General features: G+C 46.2%; 1 protein-coding gene across 7 annotated transcripts in view; it reads left to right on the top strand.

The window, feature by feature from the left end:
• MEE18 (maternal effect embryo arrest 18) overlaps positions 1 to 23,570 on the top strand; it is a 74,226-nt gene that overhangs the window by 33,384 nt on the left and 17,272 nt on the right. For all 7 annotated transcript variants that reach the window (XM_087398557.1, XM_087398559.1, XM_087398562.1 and 4 more), the window contains exons 5-8: positions 2,576 to 2,619; positions 3,193 to 3,349; positions 3,699 to 3,782; positions 3,925 to 4,008. In XM_087398557.1, the coding sequence (XP_087254683.1) occupies positions 2,576 to 2,619; positions 3,193 to 3,349; positions 3,699 to 3,782; positions 3,925 to 4,008 (369 nt within the window). The remainder of the gene's footprint in view (positions 1 to 2,575; positions 2,620 to 3,192; positions 3,350 to 3,698; positions 3,783 to 3,924; positions 4,009 to 23,570) is intronic.

The following is a 23,570-nucleotide window of genomic DNA, read 5'->3' as shown; positions in this document are numbered from 1 at the left end:
CAACCACATTGCATTTCATCATTTCCCATGAAGTCCCTGCAAAACATACTTTATTATCTCAAAAAATATATACATTAGTCCATCATGCTTGTGAAAGAAAAATCCACAAATGACAAAAGCCCACACCTATCTTGGATGTGTACAACTATGTGCCTACCCACAACTATATACAGTGCTAAAAAACTTGATAAAGATTTTGTCCTATTACCGGATACAAAATGGATACAAATCAATGTCCCGTCTCATGCAGAAAACTGTACGCTGAACTAGAGGGAGTACGATGATGGGCGACTTTTGCTGCATCCATGGCTGTGGGATATGCTGGATCTGATGCGCCGTGCTGCTGTCCATGAACTGATGCTGCTGAAGCCAGAAATGGATGAAGACCGAATCCCCAAAATGGGGGGGCTGAGGCCCCTAATATAGGGCCTGGTCAGCCGATTGGGTCAACCGATTGGCTAACATGGTGAACTGACCAGTCAACCAACTGACCTGATCATCCCAACTAGGCCGACTTGGTCTGGTCTGAGGCTGCTTTTTCGCCCTCCTCGGGAAGGAAGCTGATTGCTTGTGAATTTCTTGCTCTTGCCAGAGGAGCAGAGTCGTCAAAACTGGGCTACTTGCAGAGGAGAGGGTTGCCATTAGATGGCATAAAACATTTTCAAGGTGGCTCTTGGAGACTCTCATGGACAGCAAGCAAGCTCAGCCCTTGGCTGCCCGCACAAGAGGTAGTCAAAAACATATGCATGGCAATGTGCTTGATTGCCACTGCTTGTAATGAAGAACCCTTATGCCATAAGGATGCATTTGATGGCAAGGAATGGATGGATGCCATGAGAGCTGAACTTGATTCTATTCATGCAAATAGCATAAGGGCAAGCGCACAATTGGCACTAAGTGGGTTTACAAGGTGAAGTGGAAACCTGATGGGAACGTAGATTGTACAAAGCCTGCCTTGTTGTTGCAAAAGGCTATGCACAGCAACATGACATTGACTTTGACGAGACCTTTTCTCCCATGTCTCGTATCACGACCATTAGATGTATCATTGCCATTGGGTGGTTCACCAACTTAACATTAAGACAGCTTTCCTTCACGGTGATCTACTTGAAGAAGTCTATGCGAGTTATCCATTTGCAAGTACAGTTCAGTTTCTTCAGCTTGTTGTCTCCTCCTTGCATTCCAGCTTCCTTTGATTGCTCCCCGCATCCTACACAATGAGGGTCACACGTAAGCTGGAATTCCTCGTGATGTAAAAAGTCCAAAAGAGAAATTGGGAGGAGACTATAACTCATCGATAGATGAACTGATCTGCTTAGAGGTCTTGTTATCCTATATTTTTTATGAACCAAGGCGATTCTAGATTATAGTTTGAAAAAAATAAAATTACGTGTAGTAAAGATGACAATAGTTGGGAAGCTTTGGAGTCCCATAGGGAGTGATATCCTGAGTTCATCTCTCAAAGATTTTGTTTGTTGAAAGCCTTTGAGAATGCTATGTCCTTGTTAGACATAACTGGGGGTCTAACCAATGGTGCGCACTAGCTCAAGACTGAAATCTGAGCTTGCACGGAGGAGGTCCAAATAATCTAGTCAAGATTGTCTTTGGAAGGATTGATACCCACACAAGGGCTTCTTCATATTCTTGGTGCTTAACTCATGGAGTGAGCACTGGTTTGGTAGTGACTAGCAAATTTGTGATTGTTCTAGAGACCTGTCAATATTATAGCAAGGAGATTAATAACCTTGAACAATATCTTTGATGTAGTGAACGGGCAAGAAAACGTAAAGGTGATGTTGGCTTTAGAGTGCCTTGGGGGAAAAACAACAGTATTGGCTGCTGTAATCCTCTAGACAAACTAATGCAATACTCCCAAATGTCAGGAAGGATATCTATACTATTTGTCAAAAAGCAAGAAAAGGTATTTGCATCTATAGAGATCACATTATCAGTATTTAAAAGCATTGTGCCCACTTTATGTGAGATTTGAGAGTTAGGCTAAATGTTTCATAGATGAAAACTGCTAATTGAAGCCATGAAGTCTCTCATGCAGGATCTAGCCCTCTACAGGAAGCTTCAGGCTCTGAAAAAATCACCATGCTAAGCTTACATCAGACCTGTAGTGGGGCTGTGCTTGAACCCAAAGCAATTTCTCCATACTATGACATCTGAAATTGTCATCCGCTTGGCTGGCTCCTCTTCGTTTATACTAAATGAACAGCCTCGTTTTTTCCTGTTCTGTAATCCTGATAACCTTTTTTTCTTTTTGGGGGCTTGTGTGAGTTGCGACGAATGGGACCATCTTTCATTAATAAGAGGGGTTGATTTTGGGGAAAATAATCGATGATTTTGGGGAAAATAATCGAAGCCATTTAGCTTGCTTGGTTCTAGTAGTTTTAGAAACTCTTGAAGAACTCACTCTCAAATTTTCTTTCATTGTTTCAAAATTTCCATATTAACAGCATAACTTTGACATAGCAATCTTAGGGCGTGTATTTGATTCATGGTGGCTCTCAGAAAGCTGCCCGTCTTGTAATGGAAAACTGAAAATGGCTCAATGTTTGTGGTTTTGTAGATTCTATCTCGCTCAAGCGAAAGGTTCTGTTTTAGTAATGGAAGGTACTTGGAATTATCATATTTCTTTTCAAGTAAGAAGTTGTGCAGATGGGGTCCCTGCTTTTAGGGTGTTGGTTGTGTCCCATATATAAGGATTTGAAAATGGATCGTGGTGTTGCTTGTGATTAATAGAAATCTCAGATTTTGGGGTTTGTTGTCTGAACTTCACCCTTTACATTACCCTTTGTGGGGGTGCGGGGTACCTTTTGGTTAAACTTGTCTTCTTTGAGCAGATGTCTATTGGTGTTGGAAGTTCTGTATGTGAATGAGGCAGAACACTTTTTAGATGCAGCTTGCTTGAGTGCAACTTTGTGATGACTTTGCTGCTGGACTTCACAGTGTCATACCTGACCTTATGATGAATGGTCATGCCTGTGGTGGCTCGTTTTCATGATATTTGGTATCCATGTTGTAAAGTATCAACACACTGGTTCTACTTGCAAATCATTTCAAACTTGTAAATTTCAACTTCCATTTGTATAGATAACATGAGAATCCTGATTTAAAGAGTCTCTTTCATTTTTGCTAATTATTATTATTATGCGATCTCTCATTCTTAATTTTGCACTTCTGCAGTATAGGAAATTTCTTCTTTGCTGGAGCTCGGATTTTCTTCCAGTCACTAGATGCGGCGATTTTTTTATTTTCTCGCGTTTCCCAGATTCCAACAGATAGTTTTGTCCTTCCTGTTATTTGTACAAATGACCGCCTCACACTTGGGTGCGAACTACAAGTGAGTCATGATGCCTCTTGACATTTGTGCTGATTTTCTCTCGCTCAATCATATGTAAGTGGTTGCATATTTGCTTGTTTCTTTTGAAAGTAGTGGGTGGCATACATCTTTAGATTTAGTTTTAGGATTTTTCATTGGTGTGATCGGTGGTGGGCTTATGAAAGGGAACTGTCAAGAATGTAGAAGGGTGGCTCGTGGACCTGCTAGTTATGGACTTATAATCTTGTAGCTCATTTCTTGCTAGGGGATACTTTCCCATTGTGTTCCCGTCTTTTTCCATTTTAAGTCTTTTGAAACCTGTTCTTGAAATTTAATTTATTTTCTCACTTCATGTCCTTCTTCCAAACAGGACGGGACAGTTATTCGTGGGCAGAATGAGATATCTCATCCATTTGCTTTGGATTCTGTGGAAATCCCACACTCTGTGAACAAGGTTTCTCTTTACATTTGCATAACAGTGCATTCATACCAGCTTTAGAGGGCATGTGCATGCATAGATTTTTGGTTTCTAATTATTCTCCATAATGGTACAGAGTTCTCATTGAGACTCCCTAATGTATTTGATTTTATGGTAGGTCATGCATTCTTCGAGCAGGCTTCCGGCAGCCATTAAGCGCATATTCTACATGTCAAGTGAAGGCACAAATTTGCTGCATGAGGTGTGTTATATTTTCTTTTGAGGGTTGTACAACAATCCGGTCTTGTAGAAGTGGGAGTGAGACTGGTGTGTGTGGTTCCAGAAATAGTAAATTTCGGGCTTTTCCTTTAACCACCTCAGTAATGGTGGAAAGCATGTAGATAATTCCTATGACATGCTTTTGTGGGACAATGGACATCTGATAACAGTATGTTCGGACTTTTAGGAGTTTTCAACAGCATGTCATGTGGAAATCTATTCTGCAGGGTTGATCTTCAATTAGTAGCTTTAGGAAATGTTGTGAAGAGTGGAGCATGTTGTTTGTATTGGTTTTGAAGCACCCCTTGCTTTCGGTCAAAATGGAAACAATTCCTGGGTTCAAGTTTTAAGGAATCTGAGGCGAAGGTGAGACGAGCATAATTATACTCCGGTGAAATCTGAAGGCAAAATTTGCATATCTTAAACTTTCTCAACTAATCTTAATTATAGGGCAGTTGCAGAATGACAGGCCTTACTGGGTCTCTTATTCTGAGGTTACTCTCTCACAGACCAGTAGGCTATTTGCTATAAGGGACAAAATGTCAGCACTTTGTAATCATTCCATGCAAACTGGGGAGTCCTCTAGGAAAGCACCCTAGTTAATCCACATGGCAGGGGATTATAATGCATGCCCACTTGGATCTAACCCTAAACACAGCCGAATCACAAGGCTATGCCCATAGCTTTGACATCCCTCGCCACTAGAACCGTTCATAAGGAACCTTCAGCATAATATCTTGTAATCCGCCATGTGGAAGGTAGGCAGGAGCCTAGGCTCAAAGTCCAGACCAGAGCATACAGTGGCGTGTAGATACTGAATACGAACACAATAGCCTTGGCCACTCTTATATAGAAGAGCATCCCACATTATGGAAAGCGTCCTAGCTAAATATAAGCCAACTAGCCCTTCGCTAGTGTTCAACTCTCTAGTCCCACGTTAGCCTTCTTCTTTTAGCTTTGAGGTACATAGCATTTTCCCCCTCTTTTAAGCGTTTACTCTAAACGAAATTGGGAAAGTTCTACAAAAAACTAGCAATCGTGTAACAGGGAGAGAGCCTCACTCACTCTCATCAGAGGGAGGATATATAGTGGGCCTCTGAAGAGGGACATAATAACTGAAACAATGTCTGGCCTAGAGGGCTGAATAGCACATACTAGAAATTCCTCCTCCTTGCCTGCTTGCTCTGAAAGCAAACCATGCACCCCATGGTCACACACTCAATTCCCTGTGTAGTCTTGTAATGCCCCTTGTAGTACTACAGCTTCCATCTGACCTTGAATCCATAGGTCCTTCCAAGGAATCCTCCCTCGTGTTCAGTAATACTAGCCAAGCAACCAAAAGAATCCAAGCACTCAGTGCTGTCATTCATCTTCATAAAGTCTTTGAACTCCTCTCTAGACCAATTCTCAATGGCAGACATTGTCACCAAGAAAAGCTGTTTCTTAACTACGCATTTGTTGAATTCTTTGACTCCTGATTCTGAATTGGACTCTTTCCTCTGCTTTAGAATTGGAATTTTTCTTCCTCTTTTGATTTCCCTTCTTTTTCATGTAGTCCTTTGCTAAGTTCCCTGGTAGATCACAGTAGAAGCGCTTCTTCTAATGCTCTCTCTTCTTCTTAGTCTCACCATCTGAAGTGTCCCCATCATCCTCAGATTGTTCTTCTTGGGCTTGCCATTGCTAGGCTTGCCTTTCCCCCTTTCCTTTGCTCTTGTCCAGAGCGGTAAAGGCCTTGTCCTTACTGGATCTGCCTTCGTACTTCTTTTCCAGAGCCTTTTCTTGTAGAAGCAAAGGTACTAGTTCCTCGAAAGTAATCAGCACCGACTCTCTCCCTGTAATCATTGTAGTATCAAAGCTTTTGTAGCTCCTGGGAAGCATGCCAAGCAATAGCCTAGCCGTCTTGGTAGAATCCATAGACTGACCAGCTGCTGAGAGTTTGTCCTTGACCATGTTATGCTCTAGCCGAGATAGCATGACCTCGGAAAGATCGGTGGGCATTTTCCCTTAGAGGACCGACTTCTGTAATATTTTCTGTGCGTAAATTAAATGGTCAAGGGAAGTAACTGCCAAGGTCCTAGGTGAGGTGAGGGTGCTTAGGCCAAGGTGCACCTAAATGTGTAAAAATGCCAAGGGGCAAATGGTTTAATTGTGCCCCAATAGAGGGGTAAATGGTGTACCAAGCTAAAGGTCTAAAATGATGACATGTGGTAGGAGGGAACCATCTAGGGAATTGTGGCCTTGTGGATAGGCATGAAGGAAAAAGGAATTACGTATCTTTGTGTGCATGCAATCCATGAGAGAGGATGGGAGGAAAAATACGATGTCATCCCCTGTGATTGCCCGTGATTCGACGAAAGGAACTGATAGTAGTAATTAGTGTATCATTTGGTGTCAGAGCGTTCAGGCTGGACGAGGGGATTCATACGGGTTGCGTATGAAGGAAGCGCAGGGTATTAGGACGTGCGACGGAAATCAATGGGGTAGGCTGACGATGGGCGGCGATGGGCATTGACGGGCACTGACGGGCTCTTGGCGACGACAGCCTCTTGGCTATTTTAGGTGGCTCTGTTCGTGCGGGCTTGTAGTGGTATTACGCAAAGGAATTCAGGATTCCGGGATATTGCAGGGACGTATGGCTCACGTAGCCAGGTGATGAAAGTTTAGACGCCCACTGGTTTACGGTGAGTTTAGGACCAGAGAAGCAAATCGTCCGTTGGCATCATGCAAAGAGTAGAGGTTATCTTGGTAGCGTGGTCGAGCGGTTCTTCAAGGTGATTGCGCATCTGGGATGTGGTCACGTAAATAGCCCGTGGGCTGAGGCTGATTCCGAAACAGAGAGCAGGCTTCGGGACATCTGCGTTACGTGGAGCTTCCAGGGAGCATCAATTTTTCCTTCTATATAAATTTTCAGTTTCCAGTTTGCAGTCGATTTAATCCTGTACAGCAAAGGGAAAGTTGAAAAAAAAAAAAACTATTTTCCCTTTTGAAAGAATGGAGGCAGAGGGACAGCATTCCAGGGTAAATCCTGGTGAATCTAGAGCGCGGTCTACACAACAAGTGTCCCATCACACAACACCTACTCTGGTGGGTAGCATGAGTACCCGAGAAAAGGGGGATTTCAGAGGAAATGGACTTCAAAGACAAGTGTCTCGCAGCCAAGTGGCCAAACCAAGCAGGTGAAGCCGGTTGAGGGACCAACAAAGACAAGTACCACCGTTGGGATGAAAAGAAAAGTAACTCCAATGGCAGCCCGGGCTTGGTCAAAGTCCTCGTTGACCCCTGAGCAAAAAGAAAAAGCTAGGAAAGAAGGATTGTGCTTCGGCTGCCTTCAGCAACATCAGTGGAAAGATTGTCCACTAAACAAAGACCGTCGCACGGCCAATATGATAATATCTGAATGCGACGCGGAAATGCAGGAGAGTCCCAATGCAGAACATATGCAGATGCAATTGGCGGGACCTTCTCAGAGGTTAGTACCTGTGTTGTTAAGTGTGTTTGTTACCAAGTTAGTAAGCGGTGCACCCGATAACATCCTTTCAAAGCGCGCAGCAACGGGGTATACGGTTTTCGATGAGCCCGAGTTGATTAAAATGAAAGGGCAAGTAGCCAATCATGATGTGATTGTGTTGTTTGACTCAGCGTCAACGCACAATGTAATTAACTCAAAGTATTAAGCGGCTCAAGTTGAAAACTAGTCCGTCTGACTATGCTTATACGGTCAGGATGGCGGACGGAAGTTCAACTGAAGTATGGGACCAGAGGGTTACCCAGTTGGAACTTTGAATTCAGGACTATGTTGAGAAGCTGGACTTTGAGTTGACCAGGCTTGCTCACGCAGATATAGCCCTAGGCATGGCTTGGCATTTTTGAAAAAATCCAGCCATTGATTGGAAAAAGCATATTTACCAGTTCAAGATGAACGGGGTAGAATATGTTTTGTGAGGTGAAAAGGATTTACCTCGAGGACCATTGATTTCAGCCATGGAAATTCGGAAGACTCCGAAAGAGTTTTTGTGTCTGTGTATAGCATCGGTAGAGTCGATTGATGACGCATCGACTAGCACTGAGGCTACCCAAGATGGGGAAATGGCCGAGTTGGCTAAAAGAGAGATCGGAGAAGTACTCTGATTGTTTCAGGGATGAGTTACCTTATGGGTTACCTCCAGAGCGGAATGTTCAGCATAAAATTGAGCTTATCCCGGGGGCAGAACCTGTAAATAGACCTCCCTATAGATTAAGCTTTACAGAAGAAGCTGAGGTGCGAAGACAACTGGAAGAATACCTCAAGCTGGGGCAGATTCAACCCAGTTTTTCACCTTTTGCTTCGCCAGTGATATTAAAGAGGAAGAAAGATGATACTTTTCGTCTCTGTATAGATTACAGAGCATTGAATAATATCACTAGTAAGCACAGGTATCCGATGGCTCGGATCGATGATTTGCTAGATGCATTACATGGGGCCGTAATTTTCAGTAAGATAGATCTTAAGTGTGGCTACCATCAGATCCGTATTAGAGCCGAGGATGTGCATAAAATCGCTTTTAGAAGCAGGTTTGGTCATTATGAGTTTTTGGTAATGCCCTTTGGACTTACCAATGCTCCAGCTACATTCGTCATGCTTATGAACGATTTACTACGTCCGTATATCGGAAAGTTTGTAGTACATTTTATTGACGATATTCTGGTATTCAGTAAAAGTGTTATTGAGCATTATGAACACTTAAGAATAGTGTTCAGTACTTTGAGGAAAGCCAGTCTTTATGTAAATAAGAAGAAAACTATACTGTGTATGGTTAGACTTGAATATTTAGGATTCATAATTACTCCTGAGGGGGTAGAAATGGATCCAAAGAAAGTGGCTGCGATACTGACTTGGCCAATCCCTCAGAGTCTGACCGCTTTACGATCATTCTTGGGATTTGTCCAATTTTATCGAAGCCATATCAAAGGATATTCCGAAATAGTATCGCCATTGACTGATCTGACCTCAGATAAAGTACCTTTTATATGGGGACAGAATCAACAGGAAAGTTTTAACACCATAAAACAAGCTGTGGTCACAGGATCGGTGTTAAAAATAGTTGATCCCCAGAAACCGTTTTTCCTTGAAATCGATGCAAGTGGCATTGCGGTAGGAGCAATTCTCCTCCAAGGGGGAAGGCCAGCAGCCTTTGAAAGCAAGAAGCTTTCTCTCTCTCTTGGAAATTGGCCAACTCATGAATTAGAGTTGTATGTTGTTGTCCATGCTTTGAAAACATGGAGACATTATTTGTATGGATCAGAGTTTTATGTGGATGTTGATCATGATACTCTGAAACATTTTTGTAAACAACCTGACTTGAGAGGCCGCCAAGCTAGGTGGGCAGAACTCATGCAGGAGTTTAATTTGACGATTCGGTACCGAAGAGGGAAGGATAATAAAGTTGCTGATGCGTTGTCACGCATTATGCATATAACATGAGTTTCACGGTGTTAGAGAGTGCTCTAATGGCCGAGATTAGAGAAACTCAAAAGGTGGACGAGTTCGTCCAGAGCCTATGGCCTAAGGCTCATATATTAAAACCCGGGGAAAAGGATGACCTAGCATCCAAAAAAGGCCAAACTTATGCAAGATATGCCATAAGGGATGGTATGCTAAAAAGAAATGGCAAGGTAGTAGTACCTAATCAGAATGATCTCAGGCAGAGAGTCATTCAACAATGCCATGATAGCCCATGTGCGGGACATTCAGGAGTCGAGAAGACATATGATCTCGTGAAGCGAGATTTCTTTTGGCCAAAGATGAAAAAGCATATTCATGAATATGTGACATGTTGTTTTTCGTGTCAGGTAAGTAAAGCAGAGCGGGTGAAGCCACTCGGACTTTTACAGCCCTTGGAGATACCACTAAGTAAGTGGGAGAGCATTTCCATGGACTTTATTGTAGGGCTGCCTACGACACAAGGTGGATATGATTCTATCCTTGTGGTGGTTGATCGTCTTACCAAGATGGCTCACTTCATTCCAACTAGAGAATCTGTTAGTGCCCCGCAAGTGGCGGATTTGTTTATTAGACATATATTTCGTTTGCATGGATTACCAAAATCCATAGTGTCAGACAGAGATGTCAAATTTACCGGTCATTTTTGGACTGCGGTATTTGAGACACTAAGGACTGAGTTGGGAATGAGTAGTGGGGATCATCCAGAAATGGATGGTCAGACGGAAAGAATCAACCAAATTTTAGAGGATATGCTTAGAGCATATGTGTCATTGAGGCAACATACATGGGACAAGTGGTTGCCATTGTTAGAGTTTGCCTACAATGATAGAAAACATTCCTCTACAGGGTTTAGTCCGTTTGAGCTGAACTATGGTTATAGGCCAGCGAATCCAACTATAGTTGGAATACCTCAGAAAGTGCCTAGTGCCGCTAACTTTGTGGTTCAGATGCGGGAGATGCTAGCACTTGCGAGAGCTAACATCCGCCAAGCTATGGATAGAGCTAAGGCGTATGCGGATGTAAACCGATCCACTAGAGAATTTAAGGAAGGAGAAAAAGTTTTTCTCAGAGTTCCTTCGCACTCTAAGTCTTTGACTGCAGGAGAGTGTGCTAAGTTATCACCTCGATACTGTGGGCCATGGTTAATTCTAAAAAGAATAGGCAAGGTAGCCTATAAATTAGAATTGCCACAGGGGTGTAAGGTGCACCCAGTGTTTCATGTTTCTCGTTTAAAGAAATTTTTGCATACAGGTGACTCACTAATCGAAGGTGTTGTTTTGTTTCAGGAGATAGAGGATAATGCAAGATGCAAACCAAGAAGAATCCTGGACCGAGGAACAATGCAAGTACGCAATCGGAAGACACCCACGGTGTTGGTTGCATGGCATGGTCTACCTCTATCGGAGGCTACCTGGGAATTCGTATATCAGCTACGGAGAGTGTTCCCAGATTTCATCATCGAGGACGCTGATGCTTGAAGAGGGAAGGAATGTTATGCTCTAGCCGAGATAGCATGACCTCGGAAAGGTCGGTGGGCATTTTCCCTTAGAGGACCGACTTCTGTAATATTTTATGTGCGTAAATTAAATGGTCAAGGGAAGTAACTACCAAGGTCCTAGGTGAGGGTGTATTGGCATCGACTAGGTGGTTCTGAGTGCTCAGGCCTAGGTGCACCTAAATGTGTAAAAATGCCAAGGGGCAAATGGTTTAATTGTGCCCCAATAGAGGGGTAAATGGTGTACCAAGCTAAAGGTCTAAAATGATGACATGTGGCAGGAGGGAACCATCTGGCATGAAGGAAAAAGGAATTACGTATCTTTGTGTGCATGCAATCCATGAGAGAGGCTGGGAGGAAAAATACGATGTCGTCGCCTGTGATTGCCCGTGATTCGACGAAAGGAACAGATAGTAGTAATTAGTGTATCAGACCACCTTCCTCTTTGTGATGTGGTCCTATACTGAATCCCCCTCATCCATGCTTATGGCGTACAGCTTCGTCTTGAGGTTTAGAACCCTTGCGTCGTTATTCACCTCATACACTAATATCACTAATGGGTCTACTAAATTCAAAAATTCATTATCTACACATTCTAGCATCCGATTTCTGTGGGATTTGTTCCACTAGGTTTGTAATTTTGTATTTCAATTGCATCTGCATTGAACAATTGCATTTGGTCTGCAAAACTCCAAGAATTTGCAAGATTCATTGGAAAAAATTAATTGGTTCATTAGCCTAACTTAATGCATTTAATTAACCGCCTAACCTTATCTATATTAATTTAATTAATCCTCCCTCCCCCTCCCCCTCCCCCTCACCTCTCCCCGTCTCTCTGTGTTCCGCCTCTTTGTGCTTTTTTTCGCCCCTCGCAAGCATCCAAATCTCCCCGAGACCTACTTTGCTTGCCGATCACCCCTTCTTCCCCTTCCCCCATATCTGCATCCCCTTCAACCCCCCGCCCCCCCTCTCTCCTACCCCCCGCACTCATCTACATTGACTCTTGAGTTCAGTGAGGCAATCATCTAATGTGCAGTGTCGAGGAAGCAGTGGCGACACTAAATCAAGGTCCGCCGTTCATCTTCATTGAAAAAAATGAGAAGCCTTCGGGGAGGCTAGATGCTGAAGTGCAGCAGATTGCAACCACCTGACCATAACAGCATCGGCTGCGTCGCCTGCATTTTGAGCCGGAATGTAGGCTCCCTTGGTGATCGATGCATCAAGCATGAAGAGAGGGCAGCTGACGATGTCGGGGAGATGAGAGGAGGCAAAGCGCAGTGAGAACGCAGATGGGGGCCACGGGTCTTATATCCTGTATCAAGGCTGTGAAGAAAAGTCTAGAAAGGACACGGGCCATTTATCCCTCCCCTTCCCCCATCTCTCATGCTCTAATAGCATTTTCACCAACTGGGGCCCCTATTCACCTCATACATATTGTTGAATATGGTCCATGTGGCAAGGGAAGTGTCTGTGTGCGGGAGCATAGAACCCCCACTGGTGCCAATGATTATGGCCAAGGCCTCCGCATCATGCATCACCTAATTCTTCATCGCTATAGGACCTGTAGGTACTATCATTGCCAGCGCAGTCGCAGTGGCCGGTGTCTTGGTCGCGTGTGGCCTTGGCTCCAATCCCGTGTAATCTTCCAAGTAGATCTTACCACCATGTTGCTCCGGGCCTTCATCTTCCATAGAGGGTAATTTGTCCCATCCAACCACCTGTAAACTTCCGTCAAGGCTCTGATACCATGTTAGACTAAACAAATAGAGGGTCTGCACAATGGAAGACTAACCCCATAGTTAAGCTTATGGATCCTAGGGACTCAAACAGTCGTGTATTTCAATCTCAAACTTCTTGCCTTGGTGTGTACTGAGCGTAGATGTGGAAAGAACGTGGACACAATACAAAAAGATATGTTCGGTGTGCCACCCTCCATCATAGAGTGCTGACTAGATGTGGACCCCTAAATACACAAAATGCTGTTTTGCTACGTCCGTGGCACTTCCAAAACACTTGGCCTGCGTGCTCTTCCAGAGCTTGAGTTGGCCTCGTAAATGCGCCCTGCAAACACACCTTTGGACCGATCCTTCTGGACAGCCCTTTGTAAGGCAGTGCTTGCCATGGAACTTTGATCTCCTTGCTGCTTCGAAAGCATCCAATGGTGAGGCACAAGCTCCCCCTTGATCCTATCTTTCTTGCTGCTCTTGAGGACAGCCAATGGTGAAAACACTTTGAGCCAGCCCTTAGACACCTGCAGTCAGCCACCTCTCGTGCTGTACCAGAAGCTTCTGGATAGATCCTTGAGATAGGCTGCCTGCTGCTCCAAACTGCTCAAACATTGGATGAGATATGAGTCTTGAAGGCTTCATTTTACAGGTCCCAAGGGCGCCCGAAATACCCGACTAGTTGGGCCCAAAATGTTCGACCCAGTTAGCTGACCCAGGGCCTGTTTGACTGTAATCCCCTTCGTAAAAGACAGCAAATACAGTTTCACAATCTCTCCCTCATTCCCTCTCTCTACAGACGCACTAGGGCCCAAGATAATCGTCGGGCTGGACCCCCCCGAAGGTTTTATTCATGAAGAGAAAAGTCTGTTACAAGAGTTCAGCGTAGAGCTGTCTGTTCCAAAATCCAACGTGAAATCCATATTACAAGAGCTTCAAGCTCATTCCAAATTGGCAACATGCCACTTGTCAAAAATCTAGACTAAGTCCTATTACATGCCACTAAGGGCAACTCTGGAGTCTTCGAAGCACTTGGTCACGCGAACCGCCTCCTAGATGCTTGTTAGGCTCCATTGCGCTTAGGAAAATAACTCTTCCTAGTACCTGCAACAATTAATTAAAGCGCACCACCATGGTACCCATTATTATTATTATTATTTCTTTTTTTTTGCAAAAAAGAGACTTCTATTAAGTATTAAAGAAAACCGTTAGAGCAAGCTCCATATGGGAATATGGGATACACCATGCAATGCATGAAAAGCTCAAGAGCCAATAAGAAAGGATTGGGGCTGATAGTGCCATCTCAATCCGGTAGCAACCTCGGAGAAAAAGGGAGAACCCCTCCAAACTCGAAGAAATACAGTCCTCCTAGAAGAGGCTGCCCGTGAAGGGCCCCTGCATGCTAGCCCATATGGCTATCAAAGTGTGAACCGTGTCACTCCAAATACCAGTGAATACCTGTGATGGGTGTATCTGGGTGTCATCCAAGGCCTCTGTGCATCTGGCTCTCCAAATGTGCCAAGAGGAAATGCTAGCCAAAATCTCCCAAGAGGTGTCCACTGAAACATGTGAAGCTCTGAAAGGAGTATGTGGTACATCCTGAAGAGAGCAGGGCTCTATCTCCTGTCGGCAGATCGAGAGTGCCCAAGAAGAAGGCTCACCTTCATAAAACACCTGGGGCCCAATAAGGGATAACCATGCGACTGAGCCCCAAGTCATGAAGAAAGGGGACGTATGAAAAATGCTGAGTATCCGAGCAACTCCTTTCCAAACAATTCTCGCTTGATTGCAGTCCCAAAGGCAACGTTGCACTGACTCCTCTGCAGAATGACAACGAGGGCAAGTGGGATCAGTCCCAAATCGTGATCTCCATAGGTTCACTGCAATCCCTTCATGAATAGAAAGCCAAAGGAAAAGAGTGATCTTTCTATTTCTGAGGGATTTCCAGAGCCTCCTCCAGAAATTCCTACCTAAATCTACGGTGATGAAGAAGCTATCCCAATGGGGGGCTCTGGAGGGAATCCAACCTCTACTACTCAGCTGAAATCTCCTGGCATTACCAACCGTGAAACGAAAGAAGGGAATCCCCCTCTCTCGGTGCCCATGATCTATCCACTCCCACTCTCCTGGGTCCCACTGCAAGCATCTGATAGGTGCACCTCCATATAACCACAACCTCCAGGATCCCAGGGTTAAGAGCAGAGGGTCGGGGTCTAAGTGCCACTGCAAGCCCACTCCGTGGTCCACAAAACCAGCAATCCTGACAGGCTGAAAGGCAACCTCTAGAAGAATATCATCCGTGGATCTAGAGAGTATACCTCCATCCCCAACGTCAAAGACCAAAGCATCTTCCCCGAAACCTATTATATGCAGTGGTCTGGATGGGAGAGAGGACCCGCCTACACAGTAGGCACTTGGAAGGCTTTTATCAAGCTACCTGAGGATTAGAGACTACAGTCCGTGAGTCACCTCACAAGGGGTAGCACGCAGGATTCAGCAGATAGATGCAGCCATCCCGGTGGAATGGACAGTTGAGGTGCCTATTACTTCCACCACTTGGATGGGAGCTTTTTCGAGGACAGCAGTTCCTCTATAGGTGATCGCTCTTCTATCAATCTCTTCAAGGGTAGAGGGCGGAGCCCTTCGAAGAGTGTTCCTGAAGCTCCCCCAAGCTTTGAGGATGGCAGTAATGAGAGGAGAGGCAGGAGACCTGAGAGAGGCGGAAGAAAAAATCATGCGAGGGCTGTCCACCCAATCATCTCCTAAGCTAGGTGTGCAAGCCTGAATGCGTCCAAAAAAGAAATCCTTCCAAGGTTCCTGCCCAGGCAGGAGTCCCCTCACCACCACCTTACAAAGCAATGCCCTGCACTGCAAGTCCGGGTCAATGATATTAAGTCCCCCTTCCCATGTAGGGAGAATAATGGTCTCCCAGGCCACCCTCGCTACAACATCTGCCGTGCCATCAAGTCCACTCCATAGAAAACTCCTGACTGGTCTAATGAGCTGAGTGATGCAATCCCTAGACCGGCACCAGCAAGAACACACAAACCAAGCGGTGGCCAAGAGAACCTGGTTCACTACCACAACTCTAGAGGCAAGGTCGAGTTTGGCTGAGCTCCAAAAAAGGAGCTCTTTCCTTACACTTTCTAATACTGGGGCAAAGTGCTGTGCTGGAGAGATGCCCAATCCTACCTGGCATCCCAAATACCTGACAGGAACACCCCTCTGAATCCAAGAAAAGCCAATGTCAACTCCCCAGCCGGGAGTGTCCTCATCACTGATCCAAAAGCCAAAGGATTTATGCCAATTGATGTGTGCCCCTGCAGCTGAGCAAAAAATATCCAAGGCTGTCCGGAAAGAATCAAGTGACTGCGAAGAGGCCTCAATAAAAATAGCAGTGTCATCAGCCAACTGATAGTCAAGAAGCTCCTGCTCCTGTCTCAAGGGCAGTCTCAACCCATAAAGCTCAGCCTGAGATCTAAGGAAGATACTCATAGCTTCTGCCACAAAGAGAAAGAGGAAGGGGGCTAAAGGGCATCCCTGACGAACTGATCTGGAAACCTGAAACCTGTCACCCCTTACCCCTCCAATCAAAACCTGGCTGTGGGCTGATCTGTAAAGGGAGGCCACCCCTCTAATCCATGCATCTGAAAATCCAAACCGTAGAAGAGTGCCCTCAAGAAAACCCCAATCTACTCTGTCATAGGCTTTCTCAAAGTCGAGGAGTAGAACTACCAACCTCTGCCCGCTCTGCATAGCCCACTCTGTGGCTTCCCAAAAGGAAAATATATTATCAAATATGCTCCTGCCATGCACAAAGCCTGTCTGAGTATCATGGATAAGGTTTAGAAGAAGGGGCTGCAACCGGATGCTGATCGTCTTGGTCATGATTTTGTACAGAGTGCCCAAAAGAGTGATGGGTCTCCAATGGGATACAAAATTCATGTTGCCACCTTTCGGGATAAGGTGTATGAGTCCCTCGGTCAGTGAGTCAGGCATCTCACCCGAGTCCCAAATGCCCTGTAGGGCTGAAGTAATATGATCACCTATCATATCCTAAAAGGCTGTAAAAAAAGGAGTAAGACCATCGGAACCAGGGCATTTGCCCTTATCAAGGGCGGAGAGAGCACTCTTGAATTTTGTGTTGGTAAAGCGTGCATCAAGTGAGCATCTCATCTCTGGTGTGACCAACACAGGTAAACTCTGCCGAATCTCATCTCTAGCCACATCTCTGGCATGTGTGTCAGGATCTGCGGACAGAAGGGAGGCATAGAAAGCTGTCGCTAAGTGCATGACGGTATCCGAATGAGACTGCAAAACGTCGTGAGAGTCAATAAGCTGCTTGACACTCTCTCTACTATGTCTGGGACCAAGTGTAAAGAAAAAGTGTTTATTGACTCTCCCTCCCATCTATATCCAAAAGGACTCCCGTGCATGGAAGGCATACTCTGCTCTCTGATCAAGCAATGTCTTCAAGTGAGCCCTTGCCGTAGCAAGGCACTCCTGTACCCAAGCATTAGATGGTCGTTTCTGCTCCTCCCTTTGCAAGGCTGCCAACTGCCGGTGGATACCAATCTCCCGCCTAAGTACCTCACCTCGCCGAGCACTAGCAACGGAGTGATAAAAGTCGCTGATATTGGCAAGTGCTGTGGCCACATGTGAAGGACCGGCCACCCCTCCCTACATGTGAGAAACCCAGATCTCCAAGATTGCCTCTGTGAGGGTCTCATCCGTGTATAAGGCATCGGGGATCCTGATACTGTGAGACCGTCCTCTCAGACGGGGCTCTGAGACGGACAAAACTACCAGAAAATGGTCGGAAGTGGAAACACCAGGTGCAATGTAAACTGTCCCCCCTCTATCAAGAGCCCAGTCATCCACATAAAATCTGTCAATCCGGGCATGGATAGGCATCTGCACCCTATGGTTCGACCATGAAAACAAAAGTAACTGAGACTGAACATGAAATGCATCATCTGACCAAACATCTCTGCCACTGAACATGAATAAGAAGGCATCCCAAGCTGCTCTCTTGAGGGAATGAATATCACCTTCTTTGCCTCCTTGCTTATCAGAAGGTGCCTCAACCATGTTGAAGTCACCTCCAATAATCCACGAATCTGCAATGTCAGCCCACGAGAGCAACTCTTTCCAAAACAGAACGCGGTCCCCTCTGTTGTTCGGAGCATAGAGGTTGAGGAAACCAACCTTACGTCCGTCAATCAGAAGTAAAACCCACTGGGCCCTGAAGGTGGGCCCTGAAGGGGGTAATGGTACCGTGTCCAATGATCAGAGGGAGAATAGAATCTGAAACTGATATGCATGTACCTCCTCTGGTTCCCAAGGCAAGAAGCGAAAAAGTCCGGCCTGAAAGCAACTTACCTGACTCGGAGCAATCTCTGACATCCAATTTGTATTCCTGAAGAAAAAGCATGTCTAGGGAACCACTTGAAACACCTAGATGGAGCTCAGCTGTCTGCGATGGCAATGAGGGATGTCGCTCAATCCCTGTATATTCCAACTGGCTATCCTCATCGGCGGGAGGAAGCGGGTTGGAATACCTTACCTGACTTGGTGGCGGAAAAAGAACCCTCCACCGGAGCTGACCTCCTGCCATACACACGAGGTCCAAGGGGAGGAAAGTCCACAGGTGAGAGAGAGGAAGATCTCTCAAGAGGGATGCCGATAACTGGCTCTCTGAAAGCGGAAGGTACAAAATCATCATCTGGGAGGTCAGAGAAGTTCTCCAGAGCGGAAAAGGAGTTCCGCTGAGCCAGTCCTGGGGAGGGGGTGCGAAGGATTCCTACCGAAGCAGGGATAGAATGTAAGACCCCCTTCCCTCTATCCACAGAAGGAGGCACCTGTACTGAGGCCTGATCAAGAAGTGCTGCAGATGAGGTGCCAACAACCTGGGCTGCTGAGGAAGGTACAGCCTGATCCTGGGGTGGAGTCGAACAAGACTCCTAAACACTAGTCTCCTCCCGAGGCTCCAAGGGGGTAGCCTCCGAAGCAGTGGATGTGTGATCTGAAGTAGAGGGCCTAACCGCGATCGGAACCCACCGTGGGCCATAGGTGGTGCGGGGTGCAGGAGGGACTCGAGTAGCCCTTGGAGGGGGGGGCGTGTCTGAGGCGGTGCCTATGGAGCGGTAAGTCCTGCGCCTGCTCTCTGTCATAAGCTAGTACGAGCTGGTTGCTTTTTAGGCCTCTTTTTCTTCTCTGGGCAATCTCTGGCGAAGTGCCCCGAGGATCTGCAAATCCTGCACTGGTCCTGCCGACCTGCAACCTCAAATCTCTGGCGGAGGAAGGACCCATCGGGTCGCTGTAGCATGATGTGGTCATCTGAAATAGTAGGGTCTTGGACAATGACCCTAACCCTGGGTAACCCATCCATCCTGACCGCCTCAGCAGTCGAAGAGGGCTGGCCAGGAAGAGGGGGGATCTTTGCTACCACACCAAACCTCTCTCCAATAACTGAAAGAAGCCTATGATAAACTGAGGGGAGACTAGGGAACCTGATGCAAACAGAAACTCCCTGCTTGTCCTCTTCAACTGGGTCAAAGCCTAGTTGAAAGGGAAACAAAAAAATCCTCTTGTAGCCTAGAAATAGAAACCCGCCTGTAGCAGGTCTCTCATGACGTCCGAGGAATCTAGGCACACCTGAAAGAAACCTCGTCCCAACAAACGAACATCCTTAAGGTGGGGGGCGAGCTCCTGGGGAAGTGCCGCAAGCATCCAATCTCTAGCTTGTGACCTGGAGCGGTGGGAGCCATGAATGCGTGTAAAGAGAGTCGTGGAACACTCATGCTCCAAATCCTTTTGCAACTGCTGTAGCTCGTCTTTTGAGAAAGTGATGGTTCTCGCGGCCGGTGTGGGCGGTAACGGATTGACTGAGTGGGAACCCATTCGTCAATCGAGGTGGAAAAGGCCAATTCAAACGCAAGGAAGAACTCCGTCCGCTTTCCTGAAGCCTAGGAGACCCCTAACAGAGAATAGGGTACTCTAGATGAGGGGAGAGGGTGAAAGGAAGGAGGGAGAGAGAGGATGAATAGAGGAGGAATCAGCAAGGGGATAGGGGGGGCAGCAAGGAGGGGGGAGAGGAGAGGAGGGGGGAAAGAGGAGAGGAGGAGTGTAGGAGTGACACGTCCCATCACTCCTGAAACCTCTGATCGCATAATCACTCGCATCGGCCTCTAAAACATAAGGCCGGGTAGGATCGGGTAATGCAAGAACGGGTGCTTCCTTGATAGAAAACTTCAAGGTTTCAAAAGCCTTGTTCATTGCATCATTCCAAGAGATCGGCCGGGTAGACCTGCGTCCACGACCTTTCAATATGTTTGTCAGGGGTGTCGTGATATGTGAATAATCACGCACAGACTTCCGTAGAAATACCGTAAATCCTAGGAAAGAACGAAGTTGTTTCAAACGGTCTATCAAATCATCTGAACGAGGTAGAGGGTATCGATTCTTAATTATCACTTTATTTAATCGTTTATAATCTATACACATTCTCCAGGTAGAATCTTTCTTCTTTCTTAGGAGGACAGGTGCACCCCAAGGTGATTTACTTGGGTGTATATAGCCCATATTCAGGTAATCTTGAAGCTGTGAAGCTAACTCATCCTCCTCTACCTGGCTCATCCTATAAGGTGGTACACTGATAGGTTGAGCCCCTGGGACTAAGTCTATGCGATGATCTGTTGCTCGTTCTGGAGGTAAACCTTCCGGCAATTGAGCGGGGAATACATCCTTAAAACTATCTAACAACATTCTCAATTCACGGTGTTCAAACACACTTAAATCATTCTTGTTAATTACAGAGACAACAAATGAAGAAAGCGGAATCAAAACACACTGATAGACATCATAATGAGAAGTGTTTAATATATTCCGAAGCTGCATCGCAGATACAATAGGTCCCTGAGAAGAGGGAATTTTATCACACTGAATACAAAATTGGGTGTCCTTATCTACAAAAGAAAGTGTATGCTCCGTCCACCCAATCTGAATATTGTGGGTTTTAAACCACTCTATTCCGATCAACAAGTCTACATGCTCCAGGTGCATAACATAACACGTAAGAGCCCCTGTGTAAGCTTGAATCCGGATAGAAAGCGCTTCAACCTTGCGGTCCCAAAACTGCTTCCCAGTTGGAAGCTGCACCTCATAGGTGTGATCGCTAGGTACTGTGGGCAGCCCCATCTTCTGCACAAATTTGTAATTAACAAAGTTGTGAGAGCTGCCCGGATCAAAGAGAATGTGAACCGGTTGGTCCCTAACTTCTCCATAAACTCAGAAAAGATCATGGGAACCAAACAACGAAGTATTGAAAGTGCAATTACAAGAAAGTGGGGCAGGTAATGACATTTACAGAAATACTTGTCATGGCAACTTGGTTTGCTCCCTTGGCTCTCCCTTGGCTCTGGTTCCTGGACCTGCCTGGAGCTTCGGTCCGAGCGCTAACTTTTGATTCTTGCGCTTTGGACATTCATTCTTGGTGTGGCCCTGCTCCTCGCAGTAGAAGCAACGTCCTTCTTTTTTAAGCTTCAAGGTGCGGAGGAAGCGGGCTCGACCATTCTTTGCCTGAGTCAAATGTTTCTTGGAGGCGTTGTCCGTAGACTTCGTCTCCCCGGTACCAGTCGTAGGCTGAAAGAACTTTCGTTTGTTCTTTCCACTCGTGTCGGAAACTGTAGTTGCTTTTGTTCCGGCCATGGTATCATCATAAATACGCGCGTAATTCATGGCCTCTTGCAACGTTGTGCATTTGTTGTTCTTTATTTGCAACTTGTACGAATCTGGCAAACCATCCACAAAGAAACCTAACAAGGTCACTGGATCCATCTTTGTGGCCTTGGTCTGCAGATCTCGAAACCTTTGAAGATAAACTTCAAATGACAAGTTAAGCTTTGACATATCGAGGGCTTTAAGCTTGCCAACGATATCATAATCGTCCTCCTTCTTCAGGAACTCCTTCTTGAAGACCCCTTCGAAATCTATCCATGTATTCGGCTTAGGCTGGAGTTCCTTCCACCATAGCAACGCTTTACCTGACATGAAACCCGGCTGCAAGCTGGATTTTCTTCTCATCTGGGTACGGGTGGAACTGGAAGTGTACCTGCCACTTGTGTAACCAAGTGTCAACAACCTCCTTCGTTCGAGACTTTTGATCTCCTGGAAAAGGGTATGGAGTTATGTTTGGACCTAGCACTGAAGCCATGGCATCCACATGCGTGAGTGCCTACACAGTGCTAGCCAGAAGAGTGAGAGTCGCTTGAATCCCTTGGAGTTGCTGTGTCAACCCCGTTTGATTCGCATTAACCTGCTCGAATTTTCCATCCAGAGCAGTGGTGAATTCACTGAAGGCCTTCTTCGTAATCAGATCGTCATAAAGACCCTGGTCTTCCTCTCCCATAGGAGTGTAATCCAAATCCTGTTCTCCCATGGTGAACTCGGGATTTGCAGAATCAGACATATCTGAAATCTGATTTGAAACGAATATAACTGAGAGAAATAACTGAGGGAATCGAAGCTGAAAGGACAGTGGAGCAGAGAAAAACCGTCCCAAGAGATGCTGACAGAAGAAGATGCTGAAAACTGGCGAACCTCAGGCGCAATAAACCCTGTGTCTTGCTGAATTCATAGCAAGTTGCAGTGTACGGAATCCTGCAGCAAACCGTACCGTACGGTACCCTCCTGCTGACCGTACATGTGACGCAGCTGTACGGATGGCTGACGTGGCTGTACAGCTGCTGACGCGATCCGTACGGTTGCTGACACAATCTGTACGGACGCTGATGCAGTTCGTACGGTCGCTGATGTGTGCGTACGGTGGCTGACGCAGGCAGTACGGTGATGACGCAGGCTGTACGGCCAATGACGCAGGCTGTACGGTCGATGACGCAGGCTGTACGGTAGCCTGCGCAGGCTGTCCCGAATCCCGATGGCGCAATCAGATCATAGGGCAAAGAGGGCTCCTCGCAAAGCTATGGCTGGGGTTGGAACCTTGTCCAACTATATAGGGAACAGGGCAGCCTAATTAGGAAGCCCTGCTTCCAAAAAAGGCTCACCCTCCTAGCTTTGGAGGGTGGTGCTTTTTCGAAAAAAGCAACACCTCTCTCAGGGTGGCCGCACCCTGTTCCTGCTCCTTGCGCCTCTCCCTGCCCTGGCCGAAAATCCTACCAGCCATCGCACCAACACAGCCTCCACCGCAGCCCCGTCAGTCGCTATCTACTTGCCTACAACTCAGCTACCCTATCGCCTCTCTTTCCTTCTTCTCTGCTCTCTCCCTGCTACGTGCATCCTTCTCTCTTAAACCCTTCAGTAAATTCGAAACACTCTCCTTCTTCCTCCTACCTTTTCCCTACATCCTGACCACCCTTGCTAACCCAGGAGCCAACCAGAATTTGCAGCAGCAAATTTCGAAATTTAGGGCATACCTGGAGGAAGAAATCGTCCAAAGTTCTCGCATAAAAAATTCCTACCTCAGGAGCTGGCTCTGATACCAACTGACACGTCCCAGCACTCCTGAAACCTCTGAACTGCAAACAAACACACACCATGTGAGAACTGAGCAGGCTGCTCACCACCCAACCATGACATCTACGGGATGTGATCTCGAATCACGAGATGTCCCCTCCGAGCCACGAGCTGAGCTACTGGCACGAACTCCCAATCAGATCCAAACCAGCCTGGTGTCCCATACCACCAGGTGGCGCTGTGAAGCCTGGGATCTGCCACTGGGCCTTGGGCTACACTAAGATGCAGGCGCGTGTCCGCGACTCAATCCAGGATCAGACCTAGCACCTGGGAACGAAGCGAAGACCTATAAATAGTTCGTACCCTTGCCA

Source organism: Dipteris shenzhenensis, chromosome 27 (assembly GCF_047967505.1).
Source record: "Dipteris shenzhenensis isolate YYH24624 ecotype China chromosome 27, Dip_SZ_1.0, whole genome shotgun sequence".
Lineage (NCBI taxonomy): Eukaryota > Viridiplantae > Streptophyta > Polypodiopsida > Gleicheniales > Dipteridaceae > Dipteris > Dipteris shenzhenensis.
Note: the sequence above shows the minus strand (reverse complement) of the source record. Positions and strands in the feature narration are given on the sequence as shown.